This window comes from Poromitra crassiceps (assembly GCF_964638095.1).
Source record: "Poromitra crassiceps genome assembly, chromosome: 13".
NCBI classification, from domain to species: Eukaryota; Metazoa; Chordata; class Actinopteri; order Beryciformes; family Melamphaidae; genus Poromitra; species Poromitra crassiceps.
Window position 1 is genome coordinate 18,899,987 of NC_139644.1, and position 27,592 is coordinate 18,927,578.

Consider the following 27,592-nt stretch of genomic DNA (forward strand, 5'->3'; position numbering starts at 1 on the left):
AGTGTCCTCACTGTGTGCAGTCTAGCTAAATGACCATGCCTGTCCTAGTGTTCTGACTGTGTGCACAGTCTAGCTAAATGACCATGCCTGGCCTAGTGTTCTGACTGTGTGCACAGTCTAGCTAAATGACCATGCCTGGCCTAGTGTCCTCACTGTGTGCACAGTCTAGCTAAATGACCATGCCTGGCCTAGTGTCCTCACTGTGTGCACAGTCTACATGTAGCTAAATGACCATGCCTGGCCTAGTGTTCTGACTGTGCACAGTCTACATGTAGCTAAATGACCATGCCTGGCCTAGTGTTCTGACTGTGTGCACAGTCTAGCTAAATGACCATGCCTGGCCTAGTGTTCTGCCTGTGTGCACAGTCTAGCTAAATGACCATGCCTGGCCTAGTGTCCTCACTGTGTGCACAGTCTAGCTAAATGACCATGCCTGGCCTAGTGTTCTGACTGTGTGCACAGTCTAGCTAAATGACCATGCCTGGCCTAGTGTTCTGACTGTGTGCACAGTCTAGCTAAATGACCATGCCTGGCCTAGTGTCCTCACTGTGTGCACAGTCTAGCTAAATGACCATGCCTGGCCTAGTGTCCTCACTGTGTGCACAGTCTAGCTAAATGACCATGCCTGGCCTAGTGTTCTGACTGTGTGCAGTCTAGCTAAATGACCATGCCTGGCCTAGTGTTCTGACTGTGTGCACAGTCTAGCTAAATGACCATGCCTGGCCTAGTGTTCTCACTGTGTGCACAGTCGCACTGGTTTAAACAGTGAGGCCTCTGCCTGCACGCCCGTCCCGAGCTGATCTGAACACACAGAATCTGCCTCTGCTTGTCGGGCCCCATTCATTAGCATTAGGGCAAAGCGGTTAGTGAGGAAGACTCCGTGCGCAGTGTAAACGAGATGTCACGTTTGACAGGGTGTGTATGCTAAGCCTCAGTGGGGCACCCGAACTCTCAGTGACACAAAACTAAACATAAGACAATAGCAAAGACAAAGAGCCAGGCAGACGAGTAGATAGACGAGTGTCTGTCAGTGTCGCACAAGCACGGGCATATACTGTGCGTTGCTCAGGAATGAAATGTGTCTGCCTAGCTACAGTATTATGAAACTAAACAGGCCTGAAAACCGCCATCGCATTCCTTCCCACCCTGCAGCCCCACGCCCATCTTCCTCGCTCGCTCCCCCACCCCACCGCCCCATCTGCTCCGCCAAACTGCTCCACTTCATTACTGGACCCCCTTTCCTTTCCCCTGCTCCTCTGCCCCCCTTACCTCAGCGCTATGCACGCGCACACACACACACACACACACACACACACACACACACACACACACACACATTACTGCAGAGCTCTCCCTCTCTCGCGTCTGATCGGGGGCTGCCTTTTCTTCTCCTCACTCAGCCTGGAAGTGGATGGGAGAGAGAGAATAAAGAAGTGAAAGAAAATGCCTCCATCTCCCCGGCCTGTAGCTATCTGGCCATGCATCACCATGGCAGCATGACCCCCTGAAACAGCCCATCACGCTCCACTGCACTCCAAAAGGACTGAGTGCAGAGAAGGGGCAACGTGAGGAAGGGGTGAGCAGGAAACAAGGGCAGAGAGCTGTAGTGATGAAGTAAACTAGGGGGGGGGCGCTGGGGTGGAAGCGCCCCAAAACAAAGAGGTTAAATCACTTATCATTTCAGTGTTTAGATGTTGCTTGGACTCATATTCCCTAACCTCCTCATGGTGTCCTGTCTCCTGCGTGTGATTGGCTCATGGCTTATAATGGCTTATTTTGCCAACTCCCTGGAGTCTACCGAGATGACATAAATATTGTGACAGTGAGATTGAGTACGTGTGTCTGTAGGCATGACGGGGGCTGTGGCGTCGTACTATTCAGTTTGTTGACAGAAATAACAGCAGACATGAGATGTTAAAAACATTCAACATTCATTTTATTGGTTTGGTTTTGAGTACAGTGGTTATTTCCGCCTTTCATTCACAGACGAGACACAAACAAACAAACAATAACTGGAAACAAACAATATAGCTTTCTGATAATATCTCTGGCTCAGTCTAGTAGTTACAACAATAGATAAAATACCAACTCTCCGTACCTGATCAACATAAAGGTAAATAAAAACAGCAAAAACACTTACATAAACATGTAAAAACTGTCCAAAAATGGCACTAATACTTTTGAAATTCTGTGTGGTTTATAAAATGACATAACTATTTACATTCAATTTGAATAATCATTTGGAGGGAGAAACGAAAACAAACATATACTGTATGAGTCTGACATAAAGAAGAAATAAACACTGATTATTCAAACTTTAGATAAAATATATAATATTGATTACAATTAGAAGGTTCCATTACGTTCAAGTGCTATTAATAAAGATACACAGGAGAGCCGCTGGGGCCACCGCCACGCCCGGCTCTCCTGTTAGAGTGGCATCATTCAAGGTGCAGCTCAGAGATTGGGGGTTCAGGGGCAAAGGTCAAAGGTTACAAAAGTTCAGTCAAACCTCCGCCTCTGAGACACAAAGTGGTTAGTACAGAAAGGGGAACTGAGGGGGGGGGGGGGACAGGGCGTACCCTGGGAAATCAGAGTCCTCCGCATCACTTCCTAGGTTACTCGAGAAAGAAAGATAACATTGTGTTACAGCACAAATACTGTTTTGTTGTGTTTGTCCGTGAGCAGGTTATTGTTTAGTTCTGGTGAAGTAAAAGGCAGGCCCGGTCTGAATGGAGCGGTGGTGACACATCGGGTCACTGAAGGTAAGGATGGAGAGAGTGCGTGGAGCCAGTGCTTGTTCCTTAACACTGCCGGTTCTGTCACCGGGCAGACACGGAGCTGTCTGTACTGTACATCTGAGGTGTGCTGGCGTCACAGTTCACAGCCGTCACAGAGGATCAGAGAGAGGAGGAGGCTGGCGCTCTCTCCTCTCTCACCGAGACCGCTGTTGCTTTGAAAGCTAACCTATTGCAAAGGTCTCCATCACAGAAGAAGGTTCGACTCAAAACTGGGGATTAGCGACAACGTTAGCAGCTTCTAAAAATCCACGTGAAAAATAAAAAAAACATTTGTATATATATTTTATTCATATATAAAAAATATCTGTAATATTGCTATGCAGCTCTTCTCACTGGACGGGTTTGACTTATAGTCAAGTGTGCTTCTTGGATTTCACGTGTGTGCGTGTGTCTGTGTCTGTGTGTATGTGTGTGTGTGCGTGTGTGTTACATGATGTGTGTGTCACGTGTGTTAATTAGAGAAGCATAATGACTGTAGTGTTGTATGTGTATCAGTATGCCCCATAGAGCATGCATGTGTTAGATTGTACTCTTATCACCTTTAAATCAGGGTATCCCTCTCCCTTGTAGAATGGTTCCCTTTCTCAGACACAAGGGTTCGTCTCTCTCCCTCTCTCTCTCCCTCTCTCTCTCTGTCTCTCTCTCTCTATCCACTGCTCACCTGTGCTAACTCTTCCTGTCTCTCTGCAGTCTCTCTTGTCTTGCTGATTCCTGGATGGTGGCGTGTGGCTGCTAACAGACAGTCTGTTGGCTGGACAGAGGGCTCTCCAGGGTGGCGAGGCTGGCGGGAGACAGGTCTGGACGGGCGCAGGGCTTAAACATGGACGAGATGTGGAAGGCCTACGGGCACAGAAGACACAGGTCACATGTCAGGAAGTGTACGCGGACCACACGCGCTGTCAGTCATGTATTCTTTATCAACAGAGAGAGGGGCGATCAGAGGCAGGGAAACGAGGGAAGAGGCCTATTGTTTAAGCGAACCCGGCCAACAGACAGCAGACAGAAACAAACACTGTGAAGACAGAGATAACAGTCATTCAGAAAGTAGATATTTAGACACCAGTTGATTTTGGACGTACCACCCAGTATGCGGTGAGGCCTCCCTGGATGAAGCCCGTGAGCACGTCGGAGGGGTGGTGGCGGTAGTCGGAGATGCGGCTCAGGCCGGTGTAGATGGCGATCAGCACCAGGAGGAACTGCAACAGTGGGCGGAGCAGCCGAGCTCCTCGCCACGATAACCGCGCCTGCAGGTAGAACTGGCAGACAAGAGGAAGAGTGTCATATTGCTGTTGTTAGAGTGAGTTTAGGGTTACGACAAAAGAAGTGTTCCCCTGTGGGCGTTTGCCCCGCAGACAGACACTTGCCCAACACGCACACAACTAGACTGAGTGCACTTAAGAGTGCAACACGCACACCCACACAGTCTCCTAGCCACAGGGACAAAGAGGGAGTCCATTAACACGACCTTAACACCATTTCCCTCCATGCTCAGCCGTCTCCCCCACTATCAGCACTACAGCAGAGAATGCATATGCGTGTGGAATAGTCCATCTCTACGCACATTTTAAGGGGGATGGTCAGGTCTTACATTCAGGTCAAAACAATTTAATAGTGACAAAGACAGTGTGGAGGGTGGAGGACCAGCTGTTCACCCTTTTGTTGAATTTGTACTGTGACAGCACAAAGGTAATTCTAGATTCAAAAGACATGCAAAGTTAGAGATGTTAGTTAGGTATCGGACACTCCTGCCCAGGAGATGCTGCACTGTGGCTGCCCACTGCTTCTACGTAGTTAGGATAGGTCAAATACAGATAATACAATCAAGTGTAACTCAACATATCTTAATATTCAAATTATTCATGGCACTTTTATCATATCCAAACTGTAAATTTATAGTTATCAAACCTCTACTCGTGCTCGCTTTGCATCCTCTCCTGCTTGCTTTGCCTCTGCTGCATCATCTATGAAAACATCAACCTGAACCTGATGTGTGTGTGTGTGTGTGTGTGTGTGTGTGTGTGTGTGTGTGTGTGTGTGTGTGTGTGTGTGTTTACATTTGTTTCAGTCTTAGCAGTTATCTGTTTCTTTGACTACCACAGATTACCCAGGCAAATGTAGATGATGAGCCACTGCAGAAAGTACAGCAGATACTAAAGTAAACGCCTTTGTGCTCTAAGTCCTGAGTCAAATTTGATTTGGGCTTACGTGAGAAGGACACACAAAGGGCTTCCTCTCTTGGACAATTATTTCCTGCCAGCTCAACAATAAAATTCTAATAGCAGTCAAATAGATCTTGACTTGCAATTTATTTTGTTGCAACATCCCGTCGAGGCCTGATGTATGGCCTAATGTTTATTATTATTATCATTATTATTATTATATCATTTTGGTGTTAAAATGGCAACTAGCTATCTAATCTCTGTTTCTCTTTCCCCCCGCCACAGTGTAGGCTAAATTATTATTTTCTATAATAGAGAATAATCATCCTGACTGTGCTGATGTTATGTAGTTTTCTTCTCTTTTTTGAATAAGTCCCAGAGCTGTACCTGCCCACCAGCCCGTTTATAATTGCCAAAATAATATCCTCAAAGTGTCATAGCCACATTGCAGGTTTTGCTGTGCCATCAGCCAATAAAAAACACGCAATAAAAACTGGCTCACACAATTCTTGATAAAATGATATCTTTGTGCCATAAAGAGCAGACACTGAAAGGGGGTGGCAGTGGGGATGGTTTTTGATTTAAAAAAAAATATTTCAAGGGGGTATCATCCCCTCACATCCCTCATCAATAGACTATTGTGTGTGTGTGTGTGTGTGTGTGTGTGTGTGTGTGTGTGTGTGTGTGTGTGTGTGTGTGTAAAAAATAGGGCCACAGGGCGAGCATGATGCAGATGCTATGTTTATGAGGTGGCTGGAAGTGTGTCTGGGCCCGTCCACCGCTGGGGGAGAACGTGGCCTACATTCCTGCTCTCCCTCGCCCCCTCCTGACTGAGAGCAGGTGTCACTCTTCCTGCCTGCAACCCCAGCAGCAGCTGGCCAAGGCCCGGGTGGCGTGTAGCTACAGGTTAGAGACGCATTCTCTCCAGGCTGGATACAGTCTGCTGAAACACTAGCCAGCAGCGACCTCACACACAGGAGGCTGGCTGTGCGTGTGTGTGCGTGTATGCGTGCAATGTGTGTGTGTGTGTGTGTGTGTGCATGTGTGAGAATGACGATGAGTTGAGATGGAGAGAGAGAGAGAGAGAGAACAGGGGTAGCAAAGACTGAGGCCCTTGTTTTTCTGGGCCACTCATCTGCTCTTCAGCACTCCTCTGGTTCTATCTCCCCCTACTCGTCCTTGTCTCACCCTCTCTGGGCCGAGAGGGGTTGCTTTTCATTTGGGCCTCTATAGAGGGGGGGGGGGGGGGTGTTCAAATGAAGAGGGGGGAGGCAGCGGTTTTCAATGGCTTTTCTCTGCTCTTTGAAATGTCTACAGCAACATCTGCTTCACTTCATTTCACTCATTTCAGTTGTGTACAAGAAAACATGTTGGCCCCGTTAAAAACGATAATTTCAGAGTTCTGAGGAGGAACAACATGAGGAATGCAGACATATTGCGGACGATGTGCATTTTGTCTCTCTCTCTCTCTCTAACAACTGTCGTTTGTCCTTCACAATGCACCCGCAACTGCTGGGCAGTGCAGTGTGAGGGGAGAGAGATGAAGCCATGGGGGAGGCTGGGCAGTGCAGTGTGAGGGGAGAGAGATGAAGCCATGGGGAGGCTGTGTGCAGTGTGAGGGGAGAGAGATGAAGACATGAGGGAGGCTGGGCAGTGCAGTGTGAGGGGAGAGAGATGAAGCCATGGCAGAGGCTGGGCAGTACAGTGTGAGGGGAGAGAGATGAAGCCATGGCAGAGGCTGGGCAGTACAGTGTGAGGGGAGAGAGATGAAGCCATGGGGAGGCTGGGCAGTGTGAGGGGAGAGAGATGAAGCCATGGGGGAGGCTGTATGCAGTGTGAGGGGAGAGAGATGAAGCCATGGGAGAGTTGAGGGTGTCTCTTGCTGAAAGAAGCTTGTCCATCTCTCAGCAGGCGTACTCAGCCTCCCCCCCCCCCCCCCCCCCCCCCGCTCTCCTAAAGCAGACCCACAACAAGGCCTCTTCTGTCTGCGTGCCTCTTCATCTATTCATGTTCCCCCTGGAACACATTCTTCCTCATTCTCGACTCCCCCGATCCCCTTCCTCCCTGTCTCTCTCTCTCTGTCTCTCTCTCTCTCTCCCTGTCTCTCTCTCTCTCTCTCTCTCTCCCTGTCTTTCTCTCTCTCTCTCTGTCTCTCTCCCTCCCTGTCTCTCTGTCTCTCTCTCTCTCTCTGTCTCTCTCTCTCTGTCTCTCTCTCTCTCTCTCTTCCTCCCTGTCTCTCTCTCTGTCTCTCTGTCTCTCTCTCTCTCTCTCTCTGTCTCTCTCTCTCTGTCTCTCTCTCTCTCGGCCTCTCGAACCCTTTCAGTTTGAAGCCGGATGCCTTCTGAGAATCTCTGTTCTCAAAGACGTGCGCCCGCGCAATTAGCATGTAACGGCACATGTCTCGGGGTGCATCAGCGTGTTGATCTTGGCACGCAGCATTCTTCAGCCTCCTGGGATTGAATACCTGGTATTGTCTCCAATAACTGGAGTGAAAGTAACTGGAGTGAAAGTAACTGGAGTGAAAGTCAGGGCCGTCCTATTCCCTTGTAAACACACAACCCAATAATTACACAAGCGTGAGCGCAGGTGAATGCTCAGGTCACATACCAGTTGTATTGTTGTGTGTGTGTGTGTGTGTGTGTGTGTGTGTGTGTGTGTGTGTGTGTGTGTGTGTGTGTTCATAAGGTAGGGGTTACTTACTGCCAGGTAGAGCATGGTGTACATTGCAAACGAAGCATGGCCCGAAAAAAAGGACTTCCTGAAAGAGAAGATGGATAGAAGATGCAGAGGATTACTCGTTAACTCCATGAATCAAACGATGCCCCGCCCTTTGTCAACAAACAAAATAATCTCTGAACACAAACATGCCCCCCCCCCCCACACACACACACACACACACACACACACGCCACTGACCTAGCCTCCTCCACCATCTTGTGTTTGGGCTGCCTGCAGGTGACCTGGGACACGTAGCTGCCCGGGACGCAGTTGATGGAGGCGTAGGTGATGTTGCAGACGGACATGAAGTTGGGTCGCAGGCGGCCCACGCTGAGCTTGGCCATATTGGTGAGGGACTGACCCACGCAGCACCCGAACAGGAAGCTGCCCAGCTCCTTGTACAGGCACGACACGTAGCGGTTGCGCACAAAGGCCCGCGAGTGGACGCCCCGGAAACGCACGCGGTAGCACTCGCCCAGCGCGATCTGAGAGGAGAGGAAAACATAGGAGAGATAGGGGTGCTTAGTTAGATAAGTGTGCACTGTCTGTTTACATTAGTATACATACAGACGGACAGCAAGTACACATTATTATAATGGACCCTTCGTAACTGTAACACCTTGTGTTTTGAGGTACGTGTTGTCACGTTTAAATGTTCAATATCCTTTTTAAAAAAGAAATAAAAATACTAAAAGCATTGTCCCAATACTTCATGAAAACATATATTCCAACATCACGTCCATGAGTTTGAGAGTCTCACCGTAAGGCCAGTGATGACGATGCCCCCGGCGATGAGCAGGACGTCGGGGATGGCCTCCCTCTCCAGGTAGGGGTAGGTGATGCTGGCGTCGCCGCAGAAGAAGCCCCGCCTGTACGGCGTCACCGCCTTCAACTCGCACGCAAAGAATGGGATGGAGGCTGGTGAGATGGAGCAGAGGAGGAGAGCGGAGCTTAGCCAGGAGGAAACAAAAGATGGCTTGATGAATGTCTGGGAGCATGTGGTCTGACTGTGCATGAAGGATCAAAGAGAGACAGAGACAGAGACAGAGACAGAGACAGAGACAGAGACAGGGAGAGTTGGTACAGCGAGCCGGCTAGCTAGCACAAAGGTGCCCTTCTCCTGCCTCATGTGCTCTGAGCGCAACACAAGGAGGGGGCAAGCTTTTTACGAGTGTGTGTCAGTCATCTGCTGACAGGATTTTCAGATTCCTCCGGGATCTAGCATTCCTCACATAGCTACCTCCACCAGAGAGGCAGGGAGACGGGGAGAAGACAGACAGAAGGACATGAGAGAGGGACATGACGGAGCAGAAGAAAGGATCAGAGAGGGATTTACACAGTGTATTAGGCAGAAAATTGCAGTGTGTGAAAAGCAGGTTTTACAGTAAGACAATAAACAGCGTGGAGGAAGAGGAAAACAATGCAGCAGTGTTCCACGGCAGAACAAACACCGACCTTTATTTCCAGTCTATCTCACCTATATTAACAACTGTTCTACTGAAATGTTCTCTATCATTTCCGCCTTAGTCACCAATTAAAAGAATTCCGTAGCGAGCGGGCGTAGGTGGGTCAAGGTCCGGCCCACTTAAACAAACAAAGCTCACACAGGCAGATGGTGAAAGTTCAGTGGGTAAGAGTTAGAGTTGTGCAACTTTCTAACAGAGAGGGGGTGTTTTTGGTCCCGCGAGCCGAGGGCTGTGAGCTTGGCAGCTGTACTTCCAACTGATAGATGTCCCCTCACAGCCTCGGCCTCCTGCATTCTCCTGTCCCTTATCCCATGTCCCCTCGTCACCCCGCGGAATGCTGAGGGGACATGGGGACTAATCATTAACCTCTCTGCTGGTCCTCTCTCTGTCATCCCAGAGCCTGCTGGCTGCTTGGAACAGACCCAAGCACAAACACTCAAGACTACGTGACTGAGACGAGCAGAGGACACACTCTTCCATGCAGGCTAACATGACACACACACGCACGCACGCACGCACGCACGCACGCACACACACACACACACACACACACACACACACACACACACACACACACACGCGTGCGTACAGACACTCTCATATGCACGCAGGCATGTGCACACACACACAGTAGCTGTGTTTCCATTACAGTTTTTCGCAAAAGAATTGCGATATTTCTACAACTTCGACAATGTACAATTGCGACTTGTAGGCGTTTCCATTGAAGTTGCGTTTGAGTGATTCCCCGTTGCAGCAGCTGCCACAGTGATTACGCACGGGGATCTGCCCCATATCCCGTCCCCTGCATGCTCAAATCCAACCAATGGTCAATGGAAATCCCAACATGAAGTTACAATGCATATAAACGAGCCTGATTATCAATTCAAAAGAAAATGAGTCGCAAAATGTTGCTGGCTGCGTGAATGCAGTCAGCGCGACAGGCAGAGGAAAAAAGGTAGCCTAATAGCCTACAACTGGTCCGATTTAGAGATGGAGGGGGGAAAAGGCTGATTTGGTTCTATAATTGCACCTGAAACGTGTGCAATGTATTAGCCTACTCACAGTCACTGTATTCACTTCAGACAGCACCACCGCACCAGTGTGTGCTTTTCATCCTCTCATCTCGCCGCTGTGCCAAATGCGCGCACACAGGCAGCTGTCACCATGGACCGATTTCTGCCATTAAACATTATCTAATTTGCCCGGCTACGCTTTTGCACAACACTCGTCTTTCTGCTAGGTAGCGTTGCTTCAAAGTTTTCCACTTGCTGCGGAGGTTTTGACACGGCTATCGAACCTTACTTACCAAACTTATTTTCCGCTCCTTTTCCAAGGGATAATATGGGTCACATGACGTGCAAATGCGAAAAATGTGTTTCCATTACACTTTTGCGATAAACTGCTATATCGACACGTCTGAAAAACCACCTCATGAGAGCGAAAAAACTTTTTGCGATATTTGGGAGGTTTTTCGAAATTCACGTGTTTCCATTACCCAATCTCTATTGCGATATTTAGATTTTGCGCATTTCTGAGGGTAATGGAAACACAACTTCTAAGACACACAACCCCATTGAGAAATGCATGTTTTATTAGGGACATTTAATCCACGGGGGTAATTGAGAGGGTGCCATAACACGAACAGTCAGTCAGTGAATAACGCACCCATACTCATTCATCATCAATGAACTGATAAGCAACTGGGATATCCAGAGTTGCAGATATCTGTGGCTCTGAACTGAAGCTGCCTTCACATGATAAGCAACCCTCTCCTCTCTCACCACGAGGTAGAGCAGAGAAAGGCAGGCGGTAAGTAGGTCAAAGTTGAAACAATCTGAACTTTGAGCACACTGGCAAATTCGCGATGCCAAGGGGCAGCACTGCCACATTATAGTTGGGTGGCACCGCTGCCCCCTATAGGAAAACAACGGCACAGCAGGCAGGCACAGAGCTGTTTTACCATGGATCATGTGGGGGGGGGGGGGGGGGGGGGGGGGCGTGAGCCTATCAGCGCACAAAACACAGAGCTGAAGTGGCAACTGCTAACAGCTGTGTGACTACAGCTGAGATATGGCTGGGCGGGCGGAGTCAAGCGGACTGGACTGAGTAGTAAGTTACAGTGCAGTCAGTCAACAGCGTGTGTTGGTGGTGGTGACCTCCACAGAGAAGGGAAGTCATGTTGGCCTCACAGAAAGACAAAACACTGATAAAAGCTTGTCCTCTTTAAGACAGTTTCAGAGCAGACAGAGCGAGGGGGGGAGGGAGAGGAGGGAGGGAGGGAGGGAGGGAGGGAGAGGAACACGTTGTAGGCAGATAGCAGAGGCTTTGACGAGAGAGAGAGAGAGAGAGAGAGAGATAGGAAATCTCTCTCATCTGACCCTGATCTCTCACTCGCCCCCCTCCCCGCCACGTCTACAGCATCACATGCACCTCATTTCATACCCTGACATACCTCATGACACAACACACACATCCAGGTTCTAGTTGTTTTTTGAGGTCTCCCTGCTAAAACAATTTATCATGTGACGTCCGTTCATAATCTAATAATCTGTTCATAATCTAATAACCTGACGTTTTGGTGGTTAGTAGTAATCAGGCCTTTACAACAAATATCAGGAGAATCTCGTGAAACCACGGGATTATGAAAAAACAGGCTCTGGTTGGAACAGAAATATCACAGAGGACTGATGGTCTGATGGGAGTCATCCTATTCCTAACAAGTGTATACTGTATATATGATACAACAGTTAGTTCCGGCCGAGCAATCTGATTGGACAAGAGGGATCCTAGCAGTGCTGATATTTCACGATAACAGCACTGTGTGTATATCACTCCGCTTCACAGCTGCTCTAAATCATTGTGATTATCTTCGGCACTCGGCCTGCAGCCTCGTGCCTACGACCTCGTGACGATATTAGCCAACAACAGCACTCCCCCTCTGGCCCTCATGTGATATTGCTTAATCGAAGTTCTCCTAAGGACGTTTTATGATCCCCCTATTATTTCCCTCCTGAAAATCCTGTATGAGAGTTTCCTGGTTCCTCCCTGGCTGCACTTTTTCTTCATCTTAACCTCTTTATCAGCGTGTGTATCATACATACCTGGGTCTTCATCTTCATCTCTTTATCAGCGTGTGTATCATACATACCTGGGTCTTCATCTTAATCTCTTTATCAGCGTGTGTATCATACATACCTGGGTCTTCATCTTAATCTCTTTATCAGCGTGTGTATCATACATACCTGGGTCTTCATCTTAATCTCTTTATCAGCGTGTGTCATACATACCTGGGTCTTCATCTTAATCTCTTTATCAGCGTGTGTATCATACATACCTGGGTCTTCATCTTCATCTCTTTATCAGCGTGTGTGTATCATACATACCTGGGTCTTCATCTTAATCTCTTTATCAGCGTGTGTGTATCATACATACCTGGGTCTTCATCTTAATCTCTTTATCAGCGTGTGTATCATACATACCTGGGTCTTCATCTTAATCTCTTTATCAGTGTGTGTATCATACATACCTGGGTCTTCATCTTCATCTCTTTATCAGTGTGTGTATCATACATACCTGGGTGGTGGGGATTTGCAACTAGACTGGAGAGATGTGACCTAAACCTGTCTCTTACCCGCCTGTATAGACTTGCAACCCCTTTAACATCAATGGCCTCTGCTCAATGGGTGATCAATCACCACACATCAACTCCAATCAATACAGGCAGACTAGACCAGAGAGGAGTTCTCTAGATTGCAGGCACTTGGCCTACATTAAGAGGGGTTCCATTCAGCGAGACACATGCTACTGTATCATGGCCAACATTCAGAAACATTAGAAAGGCTTGCTACAGATCTTAACCATGTCTCATTGAGGTGTCTCCATCCATCAAATGTTCTCTGTGTCTTCTGGCCATAATCAATGTTTGGCTGCATTGTCAGGACAGAAGATGGGCAAATTCCCATTAGTCATAATAAGCAAGCTGTCACGCTGTGTGGTTCTGCTAGTGAGGATGGATCTCTTACTGGACCATTATCAACAACACAAATGGACGCTTAATGGGAGCCATCAAGTTTTACGACCTCAAACCTGCCAGTGTTGGTGGCTTGTATTGTTTTCTCATCTTTGTATCAAATCCATTCAACAGATTGAGCTCGAATGGCCGTGAATCAAAGAACTCCACTGTGACAAAGCCGTCCACAATCACAAAGCTTGTCAAATCCTAAATGTGACCGCCAAATACAGATCGCAATAAATCTCATTTACAATCACAGTATGATCCACGACAAATTCCTTGGCGCTCATAATAACACAGAAATATGTCCGAGAGGATCGTCCACACGACGCAGACCGCGAGCCCCGCTGTCACAGTTGACTGCTATGCTTTTACAACTGCATTACGGCTTTTCACAACAAGACACAAAGGCTCTCCGGAGACCCTCACATCATCTGTCAGGCAGCTGTGAGCAAACCTCAGCACCTGGCCAAGACATGCTCAGAGGAGCCAGGCGAGGCGGGCCTGCCGAGGGGAACCAGAGGGGGGGAGGAGAGCTCACACAGCCAGACCAAAATGTGCTGCTCGCTGCCTGGGCCTGGTACTCAAACAGGAATGCTTTCAAAGAGTCAAAAGGGACAGAAAGACAGAAAGAAAGAAAGAAAGAAAGAAAGAAAGAAAGAAAGACAGAAAGAAAGACAGAAAGAAAGAAAGAAAGAAAGAAAGAAAGAAAGAAAGAAAGAAAGAAAGAAAGAAAAGAAAGGAGGAAGGAAGAGGGAGGGAGGGAGGGAGGAGAAGAGGAGAAAAAGAGGGAATGAGAGCAGAGGGGATGTGCGCCTCACTCTGAGAAACTCTGGTTCTAATTTACACATCTATGAGCAGAGCCCAGAATGAGCTCACTGTGAGCCTGTGAGAGAGGAGAAGCAACAACAAGCCCAAAGAAAACATGAGCAAAACAAAAAGCAGCTATGGAGAAAGTGAATAAAGGTGCAGGGCAAAGAGGAGGGGGCAGGTGGTACTTCTTCATACAGTAATACTGTACTTTATGTCTGCTGGTCCATAAAGCGTGAAAGAAAAAGACTAGGCTAAAGTGCATGGCCAGGAAGCTAGAAAATTGACAAATGGGGGTGATGCGGGCGAGGGGGGAGGGGTGTTAGTATATTTGGGTGAGAGAGAAACGGGGCGATGGAGGAGAAAGGAGAGATGTGGGTTCCTCTGGGTGAGAGAAACGGAGAGATGTGGGTTCCTCTGGGTGAGAGAAACGGAGAGATGTGGGTTCCTCTGGGTGAGAGAGACGGGGCGATGGAGGAGAAAGGAGAGATGTGGGTTCCTCTGGGTGAGAGAAATGGGGTGATGGAGGAGAAAGGAGAGATGTGGGTTCCTCTGGGTGAGAGAAATGGGGCGATGGGGGAGAAAGGAGAGATGTGGGTTCCTCTGGGTGAGAGAAACAGGGCGATGGAGGAGAAAGGAGAGATGTGGGTTCCTCTGGGTGAGAGAAACAGGGCGATGGAGGAGAAAGGAGAGATGTGGGTTCCTCTGGGTGAGAGAGAAACAGGGCGATGGGGGAGAAAGGAGAGATGTGGGTTCCTCTGGGTGAGAGAGAAACAGGGCGATGGGGGAGAAAGGAGAGATGTGGGTTCCTCTGGGTGAGAGAGAAACAGGGCGATGGAGGAGAAAGGAGAGATGTGGGTTCCTCTGGGTGAGAGAGAAACAGGGCGATGGAGGAGAAAGGAGAGATGTGGGTTCCTCTGGGTGAGAGAGAAACAGGGCGATGGAGGAGAAAGGAGAGATGTGGGTTCCTCTGGGTGAGAGAAACAGGGCGATGGAGGAGAAAGGAGAGATGTGGGTTCTTCTGCGGAGAACAGCAGACGGAGGCGATTAGTGGTGGTTCTGGAATGTGAGGGTCAGAGATCTGGGCTCTGCTGGGACCCACTCTGTAAACAGGACCCCGCCTCAACCAGCAGAGTACCCCTAACACACACACACACACACACACACTTGGACGCAAACAACCAAACCCACTGCCACACAGGCTAACAGACAACCAAACAAACCACAAAAACCCCAACAGCCCCCTAAAAAAACCCCAACCAACCTCAACCAACCAAATAAACCACCCTGGAGCCAGAAAACCACAGGAAACAAAACAATCCTAAAGACAGGCATTGGAGCACACAGCCCGCTAACTAAAGACCCAAATGAGCTCTGTTGGCTTGGAGCCTGCTGTACGGCAAACACAGCCTGTGTGCATCCAGACAGATCAGCATGCTACTCCTAGCCTAAAGCTAGCCTACATCTGAGCCACTATACTGCCCATCTGCTTCATCACAGCCAATCATATGTGACTCTGCAGGGCTAGGTCTACATCATATGTGACTCTGCAGGGTTAGGTCTACATTTGCTCCTGTGTGAGGACTAGAGCATCATATGTGACTCTGCAGGGTTAGGTCTACATTTACTCCTGTGTGAGGACTAGAGCATCATATGTCACTCTGCAGGGTTAGGTCTACATTTGTTCCTGTGTGAGGACTAGAGCATCATATGTGACTCTGCAGGGTTAGGTCTACATTTACTCCTGTGTGAGGACTAGAGCATCATATGTGACTCTGCAGGGTTAGGTCTACATTTACTCCTGTGTGAGGACTAGAGCATCATATGTGACTCTGCAGGGTTAGGTCTACATTTACTCCTGTGTGAGGACTAGAGCATCATATGTGACTCTGCAGGGTTAGGTCTACATTTACTCCTGTGTGAGGACTAGAGCATCATATGTGACTCTGCAGGGTTAGGTCTACATTTACTCCTGTGTGAGGACTAGAGCATCATATGTGACTCTGCAGGGCTAGGTCTACATTTACTCCTGTGTGAGGACTAGAGCATCATATGTGACTCTGCAGGGTTAGGTCTACATTTACTCCTGTGTGAGGACTAGAGCATCATATGTGACTCTGCAGGGTTAGGTCTACATTTACTCCTGTGTGAGGACTAGAGCATCATATGTGACTCTGCAGGGCTAGGTCTACATTTACTCCTGTGTGAGGACTAGAGCATCATATGTGACTCTGCAGGGTTAGGTCTACATTTACTCCTGTGTGAGGACTAGAGCATCATATGTGACTCTGCAGGGTTAGGTCTACATTTGCCACTGTGTGAGGACTAGAGCATCATATGTGACTCTGCAGGGTTAGGTCTACATTTACTCCTGTGTGAGGACTAGAGCATCATATGTGACTCTGCAGGGTTAGGTCTACATTTGCCACTGTGTGAGGACTAGAGCATCATATGTCACTCTGCAGGGTTAGGTCTACATTTACTCCTGTGTGAGGACTAGAGCAGCATATGTCACTCTGCAGGGTTAGGTCTACATTTACTCCTGTGTGAGGACTAGAGCATCATATGTGACTCTGCAGGGTTAGGTCTACATTTACTCCTGTGTGAGGACTAGAGCAGAGACTATTAGTGCCCTGTCGCCTGCAGTCTGTCTGATCTGTGGTTCATGGGGGCTGGGCTGCGTCAGTACTGTAGCCTAGCTTGCTGCAGTACCCTCCAGGGGTGGTCCTGGTCCAACCTCCCTGGGCCCCTCACTAACCTGCAGGACATATGCCAGCGTTTCCCACCTCTTTAAGCTGCCCGTTTATATTTAAGTCAACCTCACACAAAAATAAGATGGTGAACTCAATCACAGAGAAGTGTTGTAATATTTGAATCTTAATTGTAAGCATTCTAATAAATAACGGCCCTACAGAAGCAGTGTAAGAGCCTGGCTTTGTGGGCTGACACCGTTATAATTTGCACACAGGCCTGTCTCCATGAGCTAGTCTTGATCCAAGTTAGAGTCAGGTAGAGTCAGGCCAGAGCCATGTCTTTCATCTTTCACCGGATAGAAAAGAAGCCTTTGTCTGAAGAGGCAGTCACAGATGAGAGTGTATGATCTTCTAGCGCAGCGCGCGCGCACACACACACACACACACACACACACACACACACACACACACACACACACACACACACACACACACACACACACACACACACACACACACACACACACACACACACACACACACACACACACACACACACACACACACACACACACACACACACACACACACACACACAGAGGCGGGTAACAGACAGGAGATGAAGTCATTCACACCAGGGCTGTGATTTATGATTGTCGCACCACAAACTACCAATTAAAATTTAAATGACTGCGTTAATAAATGTGATGTATGTTTGTTTGTATGTACAGTATGTGTGTTTGTTTGACTGTGTGCATGTGTGTGTGTGTGTGTGTGTGTGTGTGTGTGTGTGTGTGTGTGTGTGTGTGTGTGTGTGTGTTTGCGCGTGTGTGCGTGCATGCGTGTGACCTTTTCTCCCAGCACCTCCTTGGTGGGCTGGTCCAGGTGGTAGGGAGAGAGGAGACGAGGTTGAGTAGCTGCCCCCCCCACACCCTCTTCTCTCTCTCCATAATTGGCTGGATGGTTCTAACTGGCTGCTCTGTTTTGTCTGCCCTGATGGCAGCACAAAGAGAGTCATCACAGTGAAGAACAAAGAGGCCTGGAGAGAGCGAGGAGCCACAACACACCTGGATCTTCACGGCTATCATCTGCATCTGCTGCCTGCAGCACATGACGCCTCACAGACGGGCCACCCTCTTGATTTAGATACACACTCCATCACTTATGGCGCCACGGTAACCCCACAGCATTAGCACGCCTGCTTCACAAAACATACGCTGTGCATATAGACCCAATCACAATGTCTGTTTACAATTAGCGTCCAATCACAATGTCGGTTTACAATAGCGTCCAATCACAATGTCTGTTTACAATAACATCCAGGTTGACAACGCCTGCGGCATACAGTTGAATGGAGCAGAGCAAACAGGTGCGGGGAACACCTGAGATAAAGAGAAAATGTTAAGTGTAAAATGCATGTTTGATGCCTTCATATCTCATGAACAACACTTTCTTTCACTCACGTTAGTTTGGAGACCTAATGTACCTGTTGGGCCACAGAATAAAAACAATTACAGCTAGAGATCACGCAAAACTAGCAGCTCGTCCGACTGGCGGTGAGATGTCAGTCACTGTCTGTTGGGTAGATTTGGTTTATCAACACAGTACATAAAATAAGCACAACCAAAACGTCAAGATAGGTTGGACCAGCGTGTTTAACTAGGGTATAACGTTAGAATTACCGCTGAAACAGAAATACACAAACAGGTTTGTGATCTCCGCAATTTAAATCAATCGGCAGGTATCTGCCCGGAAGTAGCTGTTGTTGTTAAGGCAGCGTCCTGGTGATTGGGTCTATAGCCTGGTTCAAACCATCCTGGGGAGTACTTGCCTTGACAGATAAACAACTTCAGCCAATCAGCGTCTGCCGAGTAACTGCGCGTGTGCATACTCTTGTTATTGTTTACTAATTGTTGTTATTGAGTCTATTTCTGCAATAACTGTGTTTAGTCTACTAACATTAACTTTACTGCTCGTTCCGAGCCGCCATGCTGTTTTGCCAGCGGCGTCCCTGATTGGCCGGTTACGTTGTCAACTACGAGGCAGGTCCCTGATTGGCCCGTGGACTTTGTAATTTCTGGAAATTGCTGGAGGCCAGACTGATGGGCAGAACAAAACAGAATGTGAGTTCTTGTGATCAGGATGGTTTACCAGACTACTTACTGTGCAGAAGTCCAGTGATATTTCATTGATCAACCAGCCCACGAGCTGGTCTGATTCTTTTAGGTCTATGAGATGCGTCACCTTCCACCCATGCAGCAGGAGCGCTCTCTCTCGCCCGGCCCTGCTGCTGTTACTGGAGACATGCTTCCCCCAGCTGCTAGTGTTCTCTCCACACTCCACTGACCTGCTTCCTGGAGCTTGGCTCTGGAGCTCTGGAGCTCAGGGCATGAGTGGTGAGGTCTGAGGAGGCCTGTCTGTCTGCCTGTCTGATCCAGCAGGAACATAAAGGAGCCGTCACTGCAGTATGTACCGTAGCATAGGTCGACCTCTAGAGAACTTTCTGCTGGTTTGTGGTGTGAAGGTAAGGGCGTTGTGCGGTGGCTGCTGGCTGTCTGCGATGTGAGACAGAAACAAGCTTGTGGTTGTGATGGAGGGGGGGGGACGGGGGGGGTGTGTGTGTGTGTGTGGGGGGGGGGGGGGTGTCATAGGTATGGAACAGCCTGATTGTGGTAGCATGTATGGAAAAAGTGGAGGGCTTCACAGCTGTCTGACGGTGTGTTTTGGGTTTGGTGGGGAACGTGCGGTTGGAACAACTTCAGAGCGGAGCTCGCTAGGCGCCAAAGGGGAGCTGTCTGAGACTCAACATGGGGGGGGGGGGGGGGGCGACAGAAGAGGACGAGTCATTAGTTCTAACAGACGTGAGGGCGGGGCTAAGGGGTTCTATATTGCTTCAGGTAGGAACTCACTTGGATATGAAGCCACTCCCTCCAGAGCCATTCAGCCTAACGAGCGTTGAGTATTAAGACGGCTGTACACATCTTTATCCACTCATTACTGCAGATACCTGTGGGCCATCCTGGACACTTATGGAACCTTCACTGACGAGAAGACTGCAGTTGCCTCATTAAAAGCCCATTTGCAGCTATATGCCTTCCTCTCTCCGCTCAGAGTTCTACTTCCTCACTAGGACATAAACAGAGAGCTGTGGACAAGATCCCTGAGGCGCCCCTAGGCCTGACCTCTGACCCCTACTGTAGACCCCCCCTTCCCCCCGCCCGGTATCTCTCTCTTCCCAGTAACACCCAGAAGCATCAGCCTCCTTCTCCACACCCGACTAGTCTGCTCTCCCACCTCATTCAGGCTCTCCCCTCGCCCCCTCCACCCCAACACACAGTGGCCCAGCTGAGCGTGTCTGAGGCCTGGCCTGGCTCTGGTGTGTCTGAGGCCTGGGCTGGCCTGGCTCTGGTGTGTCTGAGGCCTGGGCTGGCTCTGGTGTGTCTGAGGCCTGGGCTGGCCTGGCTCTGGTGTGTCTGAGGCCTGGCCTGGCCTGGCTCTGGTGTGTCTGAGGCCTGGCCTGGCCTGGCTCTGGTGTGTCTGAGGCCTGGCCTGGCTCTGGTGTGTCTGAGGCCTGGCTCTGGCTCTGGTGTGTCTGAGGCCTGGCTCTGGCTCTGGTGTGTCTGAGGCCTGGCTCTGGCTCTGGTGTGTCTGAGGCCTGAGCTGGCTCTGGCTCTGGTGTGTCTGAGGCCTGGGCTGGCCTGGCTCTGGCTCTAGTGTGTCTGAGGCCTGGGCTGGCCTGGCTCTGGCTCTGGTGTGTCTGAGGCCTGGCTCTGGCTCTGGTGTGTCTGAGGCCTGAGCTGGCTCTGGCTCTGGTGTGTCTGAGGCCTGGGCTGGCCTGGCTCTGGCTCTAGTGTGTCTGAGGCCTGGGCTGGCCTGGCTCTGGCTCTGGTGTGTCTGAGGCCTGGCTCTGGCTCTGGTGTGTCTGAGGCCTGAGCTGGCTCTGGCTCTGGTGTGTCTGAGGCCTGGGCTGGCCTGGCTCTGGTGTGTCTGAGGCCTGGGCTGGCCTGGCTCTGGCTCTAGTGTGTCTGAGGCCTGGGCTGGCCTGGCTCTGGCTCTGGCTCTGGCTCTGGTAATGGATGAGTGAAGACGTATCGACAGCAAAGTGCAGCAAATGGGCTCTGGTGCAGTGTGTCTCAGGAAGGGTGCAGCTAATGGATTCGTGAAGCTCTGTCGCGCTGTCAAAAAGGAAGTAGACGCATTAATACTTTAACGAGGGAGAGTCAGCGCAATCACTTTTTCCATTGGCTAATGATTTGACTGAGCTGTTTTTAATGGCCCTCCATCTGTCTGCCACAGCACAATGCCATCGTGTTCCGCCACTTCGGCGCGCGCGTCTGATCGGGGCTTTAATGCCGTGCGGGATGGGACCGGCGAACATGTCAACAAAGCGAGACACATGGCAGCCGTCGTAGTAGTGTGCCAACGCTACCAGCCGTGATGATGACGCACACACAGAGAGACTCGCACTTCTACTCGTAAACACACACACACACACACACACACACACACACAGGAGGCGGTTTAATATTCCTGGCCCTGTGCACACCGACACGTTGTGACACGATGCCGGCCGCCTGTCTCACTCGACAGCTTTCGCTGCCAACTGAACAGAAAGCAGAACCTTCGAACGCAAACACAACACCCGCCCAAAACACAAGACGCAGACACAAAAACAAGCCTGCACGCCTCACCACGCGCCCCACCTGCCGGGATACCTTCTTCCATCCCCAAGTGGAATTTGACTGAAGAAAGGAGAAGAAAGAGAGAGGAGGAGGACAGGAGAGGGCAGAGATAAGCAGGGAGAGGGAGCCCTTCCCGCTCTGTGTCTGATCCTTTAGGGAGATAGCAGCCATCTTCTCCTGGCGTGCTGCTTCACGTCTAGTGATCAACTCATTCTACCTAGCACGCAGGTATCTCCAAACTAGCTTTGCCTTTACTCCTGTTACTGAAGAAAAATACACTTTCCGCCATACACAGACACACCTATGCAATTATACAACATCATAATTTGTTGTCTATTTTTTATGGAAATTAGGGGTGGGACAATCTAAGATATTATCGTCTACCGTGATAAACAGACTCAAGATCATTTTATTGTGGTGAATTTCAATTAATCATGAATATTGTTACATGAGCGTGAATATCCTCACGAGTCCTGATTGATTTTTGAATTGCCATGGTATTTGCAAAAGTGAATAATAAAATAATAAGACATTTGAACAATAAAAATAATGGCAACCAATGGTTGATGTCACGCTGGCTACATCCATTATTTTTGGTCCTATGATGCAATAAAAATATTAGTTTCTTAACAAAACGTAAGGTAAAGTGACTCCAGTTAGTGCCATATTAAGAGTTTTAAGCATATTTTGATGATTATCGGGATAATATCGTTAATCCCAATTACAGTATTTTGGACAGGATAATTGTGATATGAAATTTTCATATCGTACCACGCCACTAATGGAATTCTTTATTATTATTATTATTATTATTATTATTATTATTATTATTATTATTATTAACTTTGCAAGCAGGGCTAATCACGATATTCCTCTAAGGCTAAGATGTATAGGCCCAATAGCCTTTTCAAGTGCCACTCAGTGTTGCAATCATTTCCAAATGACTCTTAAGGGAGTCAATAAGTGGATTTATTGGGGTGACGACAGAGTGAGGACCACCTGTGCAGGAGGAGGCTGACAGCAGTGCATGCTGGGAGGAGGACCACCTGTGCAGGAGGCTGACAGCAGTGCATGCTGGGAGGCCTGTCCCAGCATGCTGGGCAGGTATGACAAAAACCTGTGACCTCTGACCTCTGGGGTGGCTGGACCGCCAGATCTTAGATGATGTGGCCACGGGGCACAGACTCTGCTCACAGACACACATCTCTCTCTGTTAAAGCCCTGCAGGCCCGCCAGGAATGCAGGCTATGTACTACACTTTAACACACACACACACACACACACACACACACACACACACACACACACACACACACACACACCAAAAGATTGAGACATTTGTATTCCATAGTAGGCTACATGGAACATAGTGACACTGAGCTGAACCAGAACGATCCGTCTCCGTGAGGCATCCGTCATCCCTGTGTGTCAGAACACCCCCATAAACAAGCGGGCCTTATTGCTGCACTCAGAGGATGTGAGACATGCCATGTTGGCTCAGAGTGAAAGCAGTTATCTGAGTCAAAGCCTTACGCAAAGTCCTCAATATCCCCGAATTCCACAGACAGATTAAAGTTTCTCCACAATGCCGCCCCACACTCACTTCAAGTCACAACACAAACGTGTGGCGAATACTAAGAAACAGGGAGAGGCTGCGAGAACCTCGGGAACACTGCGGAATCAATGGAATCCATCTTTTGACTGATAACATAATTAGGAAAGGGGGATGGTTTGGGGGGAAATTCCAGTAATTTACAGTAGTGAAAGAGCCCCTTTACAAAATGAATGATGACTACTCGGGTCACCAGCCTTAGGAATCTGAGGATGGCATTCCGGGGGGAAAATTGGGTTAGTCACAAATCATATTGTTGGAGAAGATGAGAGAGGGTTTAGCTGGCTGAAGGCTCCGGTTCATTTCCAATAACTGCCGGCATTCAGTGCTATCAAATAGCCGCAGATGAGTCAAGGTCAGTCCTCCGCAGATGCCAGACATGGTGGTTAACGGGACAAGAGCCAGGCGGACGGGAAGCCGCCATATTGAATCAGTGCTGCAGCCAGAGCAGGAGCAAGGTGAACTCACTTCACTCCACATCTATCTCACTCAGTCACAAGACAAAGTCACCGACTCTCCAAATCCTCTCAGCTGTGTCCAGCAGCTCCAGGCTCACAGACAGTGACGGACTCGTAATGGAGTTGCAGGGGGGGGATAAGAGGGGTGAGATCAGGCTATTTCTATTTGCTGCGAGAGGGCAGTTATTCTGCCTGTTAAGACTGAGGTGAACTGAGAGACCATTTCCCCCGCCGTGCTGACTGATGCTGAGACATTTCCTAAACACTGAGCAGAGTTGCTGAGAAGTGCGGTGTGCAAAAAAAGATCAGCTAATAGCATACCTGCAGGGCTGGAGGAATAACATGGCAATAACATGGCCTGTCTGCCGGGCCGGTTCTATGCTTAACTGCCAGCGAGGCAGCAGACCTGTCTGTCTGCCTGGACGGGTTCCGCCTCTCTGCCGTTTGTGGCCCGTCGGGATAAACCCATCACGATAACACAACACCCGTGTTCCCTGCCCTCTCCTAAAAACCTCGGAAATAACATTTTGTCCCACTCTTCACCGCCTCAGTTCAATTACAGCAGTTCCCAAGATGTGGTCCAGGGACCTTCCGGCGGCTTTGAGAGGATTCCAGGGGGTCTCCAGCAGAAATCCACTATTGTTAATAGCTACAGTATACAATTGGCTGAGAAAATGTATAATCACTATATTGTGATCATACTGTAGGCAGTGTTTCTTCTGTCATTGTATACAGCTGTGGTGCTTGGGGGGATAATTCGAGTTTTATGCTGTTTCTGTTGCTCTTGGATCCAAGTTATGTTTCAAGTTGAGGTTGTAGTACCAGAAATTGTTTTAATCGTAAAAAGAAGAATTGCTCCTACAACATTTTGGACTACACTTATTAGTAAGACTAATGTTAAGTCCCATTTTCCCTAGCAGTGGGGGTAATTTCCTTGCTGTGGTGGCGCACCACTGCTAAATCAATCGCCTACAGAACAAACACTGCATAAGTCTCACTTTCTCTACTGTGGTTATCATCCCACCTATCTATGGTAATGACAGTCACTCAGTTGCCAAATCATAAAACAATTTGACACAATCTTATCAAAAAGAGGTTTCTCTCTGGTCTAATATTTATGGGGATCCATGACCTGAAACAGTTTGGGACCCCTGGTTTATGGGGTACAGTAGGGTTAACAACTCACTTGTGTAATAAACTAGGGTATTGACCCCTTCTAAGTTAAGTTAAGTTATCCTTTATCCTTAATTCATCATCTGCATTTGACCCATCCTCTACTAGGAACCTTCATAGAACTAGGAGCAGTGGGCAGCTGCAGTGCAGCGCCCGGGGACCAACTCCAGTTCTTTTGCCAGTGCCTTGGTCAGGGGCACTGACAAGAGCATGAACCCTAACATACATGTCTTTGATGGTGGGAGGAAACCGGAGCACCCGGAGAAAACCCACATGAACACGGGGAGAAGACCATGCAAACTCCACACAGAAAGCACCTGGGACGGACCGGGGTTCGAACCCGGGACCTTCTTGCTGTGAGGCAACAGTGCTAACCACTGAGCCACTGTGCCGTCCAGGCTCACCCGCTGTTCGGACTCGCCGCCCGCAGCTCGGCTGCTGCTTGGCCTCGCCTGCCCTATTGGCATGCGCAGGCACACAATTGCTCTACTACGCATCACTGATGACATCACTGTCACTGATGATGTCACAATGCCTATGACATCATCAGTGCCTATGACATCATCAGTGATGTCATAAATGATTTTGGTCAATAATGATGTCACTGATGACATCACTGGTGATGTCATAGACATTGTGACATCATCAGTGCTGTGACAACATCAGTGGGACAAAATTTGAAACAGAGTCCACTCGCTCACTTTTATATAAGGAGGAAGGATGTCTTTAATCCATTATTGAATTGAATGCAACCCATTGTTCATTTGTATGTGATTATGTAGCACTCCATTTGACCACAAGATTAAATTAGTTTGTGGCACACCCTGCCCTGGGCCCTGTTGTTGCTGCAATATTGTCCCCTCGTGTTTGTGTGTGCTTCTACCACTGCCTCTCATATTCCAAAGTGTGCACTGCTTCTTGGATGCGTTTTATTGAATCATATAACAGCCTTCCAGATGAGCACAGCGAATCTGCGGTTGACATGCAGTAATCCTCAGTGAGAGAGGCTATAAGCCAACAATGAACTGAGGTAATTTTCGGCACGAGAACTCAAGCATTGAGGGCATGTTTTTATCCCAATTCCCACGTTCTTCTCTGGGGAACTTTGGGGGTTACCATGGCAACGAGAGAATTCCCGGGACAACTCAAATCGTGCCAGCTGACCCCCCCCCCCCCCTCTCTCTCCACCCCCACGTGCACCAGGGGATTGACCTGAACTTTTTGAACAGCTTTGACTTCTTCTGGAAAGACGTTTTGCAGCTTCACTCTGGTTTAATTTGGACTTAAACAAAGCTAGCCCCCTAAAGTGATTTTTCCAAATGCCAATTTCACTAACCTCCTACTAACCTCTAAAAAGTCAATATGCTCTACAAAGCTGATGTTGACATTATGTTCTGCCCTTGTTTGCATGCCAAAGAAAGAGGATGAAGATCTTCAGGCCCTTTAAAAGTCTTGTAATGTTAAGGTAGTTGTCAGTTCAAGGCTATAATAACATTATTATGTCTTAACTATCAAGTGGGAGTGAATAACTTACTTATAACGTAGACTTAGAATGCTAGCTACACGATGCTGCTACTGTCGTTTTAACTCCACATTATAGGGGTGAAAGTGAACTTAGAAGTTCATTTAAATTGGCATTAAAATGTATAACACAGTGTTAATTGAACTTGGCTGCAGTCGCCCCAAACTTCGAAGATAATTATCCATTAACCATTACCTAACGTTAAAGTTAGGACCACGTGAATACATAAATAAACAAGGTAACATTCTTACCAATACAAAGACATAATACATCCAAGCCGACTAGCATCTTCCTCTTGGTGCAGAAAGAGCTCTCCTCCACAGGCCGCGGGAGGAAATGCTTCCCAGCGCCGTTCTCCCTCGCCTGATCTCCGGGTCCACCGTTGTCTGCTAACCGCAGCTGCAGTTCACTGTCCCGGGGCAGCGTGTTGCCGTGCGAACCGGTAGAATTTAACTTTTGCATCTCGTCTAAATAACTTTGTGAGAGCTTCACAAAAAAACCCTGCTGTAGTGCTGGCGACGAGTCTCTCTTTCGTATAGGTATATAGGTAACGTTTCAGCCACTGGAAGAAATTCCCAAACTTTCAGTCCATGCTTCGTCGGTACAGCAAATCCATGTCAACGAACATTTGACAGCAGACAAACCGTTACGTTAACCAGCCAACGGTTAAGGTGACGTTACAGGTAACGTTTCTCCCTCGGAAAAGTGGAAGCGAATCGGGAGGAATATGGGGAAAACGCAGCGTCAAACTCATTGACAAACGAGTGAACTTAGGACAACTTACAACAAACTTCTGAGTGGAAGCGTGTTGTACTCTCCCTCAAAATCCTCGCCAATCCTACCCAGCACTTTCACCTCAATGTCAAGCTGGACAGCAAGAGAACTACACTTCCGGGCAGCCCATTCAAAATAAAAGCTCAATCGACGAACGTCTGAGTTGCTGGCTGTTGTTGCCCGTTTTTTCCTGGCAAAATCGTTTTACTTCCGATATTATTCAGGCTAGCTTGATTTGATTCAACAACTGGCACACTATGAACTTCCACGCTTGAACCAACAAAATCGATGTCTATCAAGCTGGAGCACACATGTTCGATCCACAGCTGGTCCTTGCACATGCACCAGATGTCCCCAGGCCTATATTAACCTGCCCCATCCGTGTGAGAGCACGTCCACCCGCCCCTCCCTAGACCAACAGATCGAAGGAAGGTTTGTTTTCGTTTCCCAATATATTCCTATAATTTTGCTGCGATATTGTGTCCATCTGGTTAAAGGAAATTATTCTCTGTCTTCTCAACCCAGGCCTTAGTAGGCAGACTAATGATCTCTCTAGCACAATGAATATTGATAAGTGATCAATTATTTATTTTGACCTATGGCAGTAGGAGGCTAAGGCAATCGGCCAGATTATATCTTTTGGATGCAGACATCCATCTATCTATATTATCACCACCACCACCACCACCACCACCATCATCATCATCATCAT

At 48.5% G+C, this 27,592-nt stretch overlaps 1 protein-coding gene across 1 annotated transcript; it reads right to left on the bottom strand.

Moving 5' to 3' along the window:
• Positions 1 to 1,953: 1,953 nt before the first annotated feature.
• On the bottom strand, positions 1,954 to 26,909 carry ppap2d (phosphatidic acid phosphatase type 2D). Its single transcript, XM_083649207.1, has 6 exons — positions 26,358 to 26,909; positions 8,439 to 8,596; positions 7,877 to 8,163; positions 7,661 to 7,718; positions 3,881 to 4,057; positions 1,954 to 3,641 (listed from the first exon to the last, which is right to left on the bottom strand). The coding sequence occupies exons 1-6, from the start codon at positions 26,566 to 26,568 to the stop codon at positions 3,534 to 3,536; spliced, it is 999 nt and encodes a 332-aa protein (XP_083505333.1). The 5' UTR covers positions 26,569 to 26,909; the 3' UTR covers positions 1,954 to 3,533.
• Between the last annotated feature and the right edge of the window lie 683 nt (positions 26,910 to 27,592).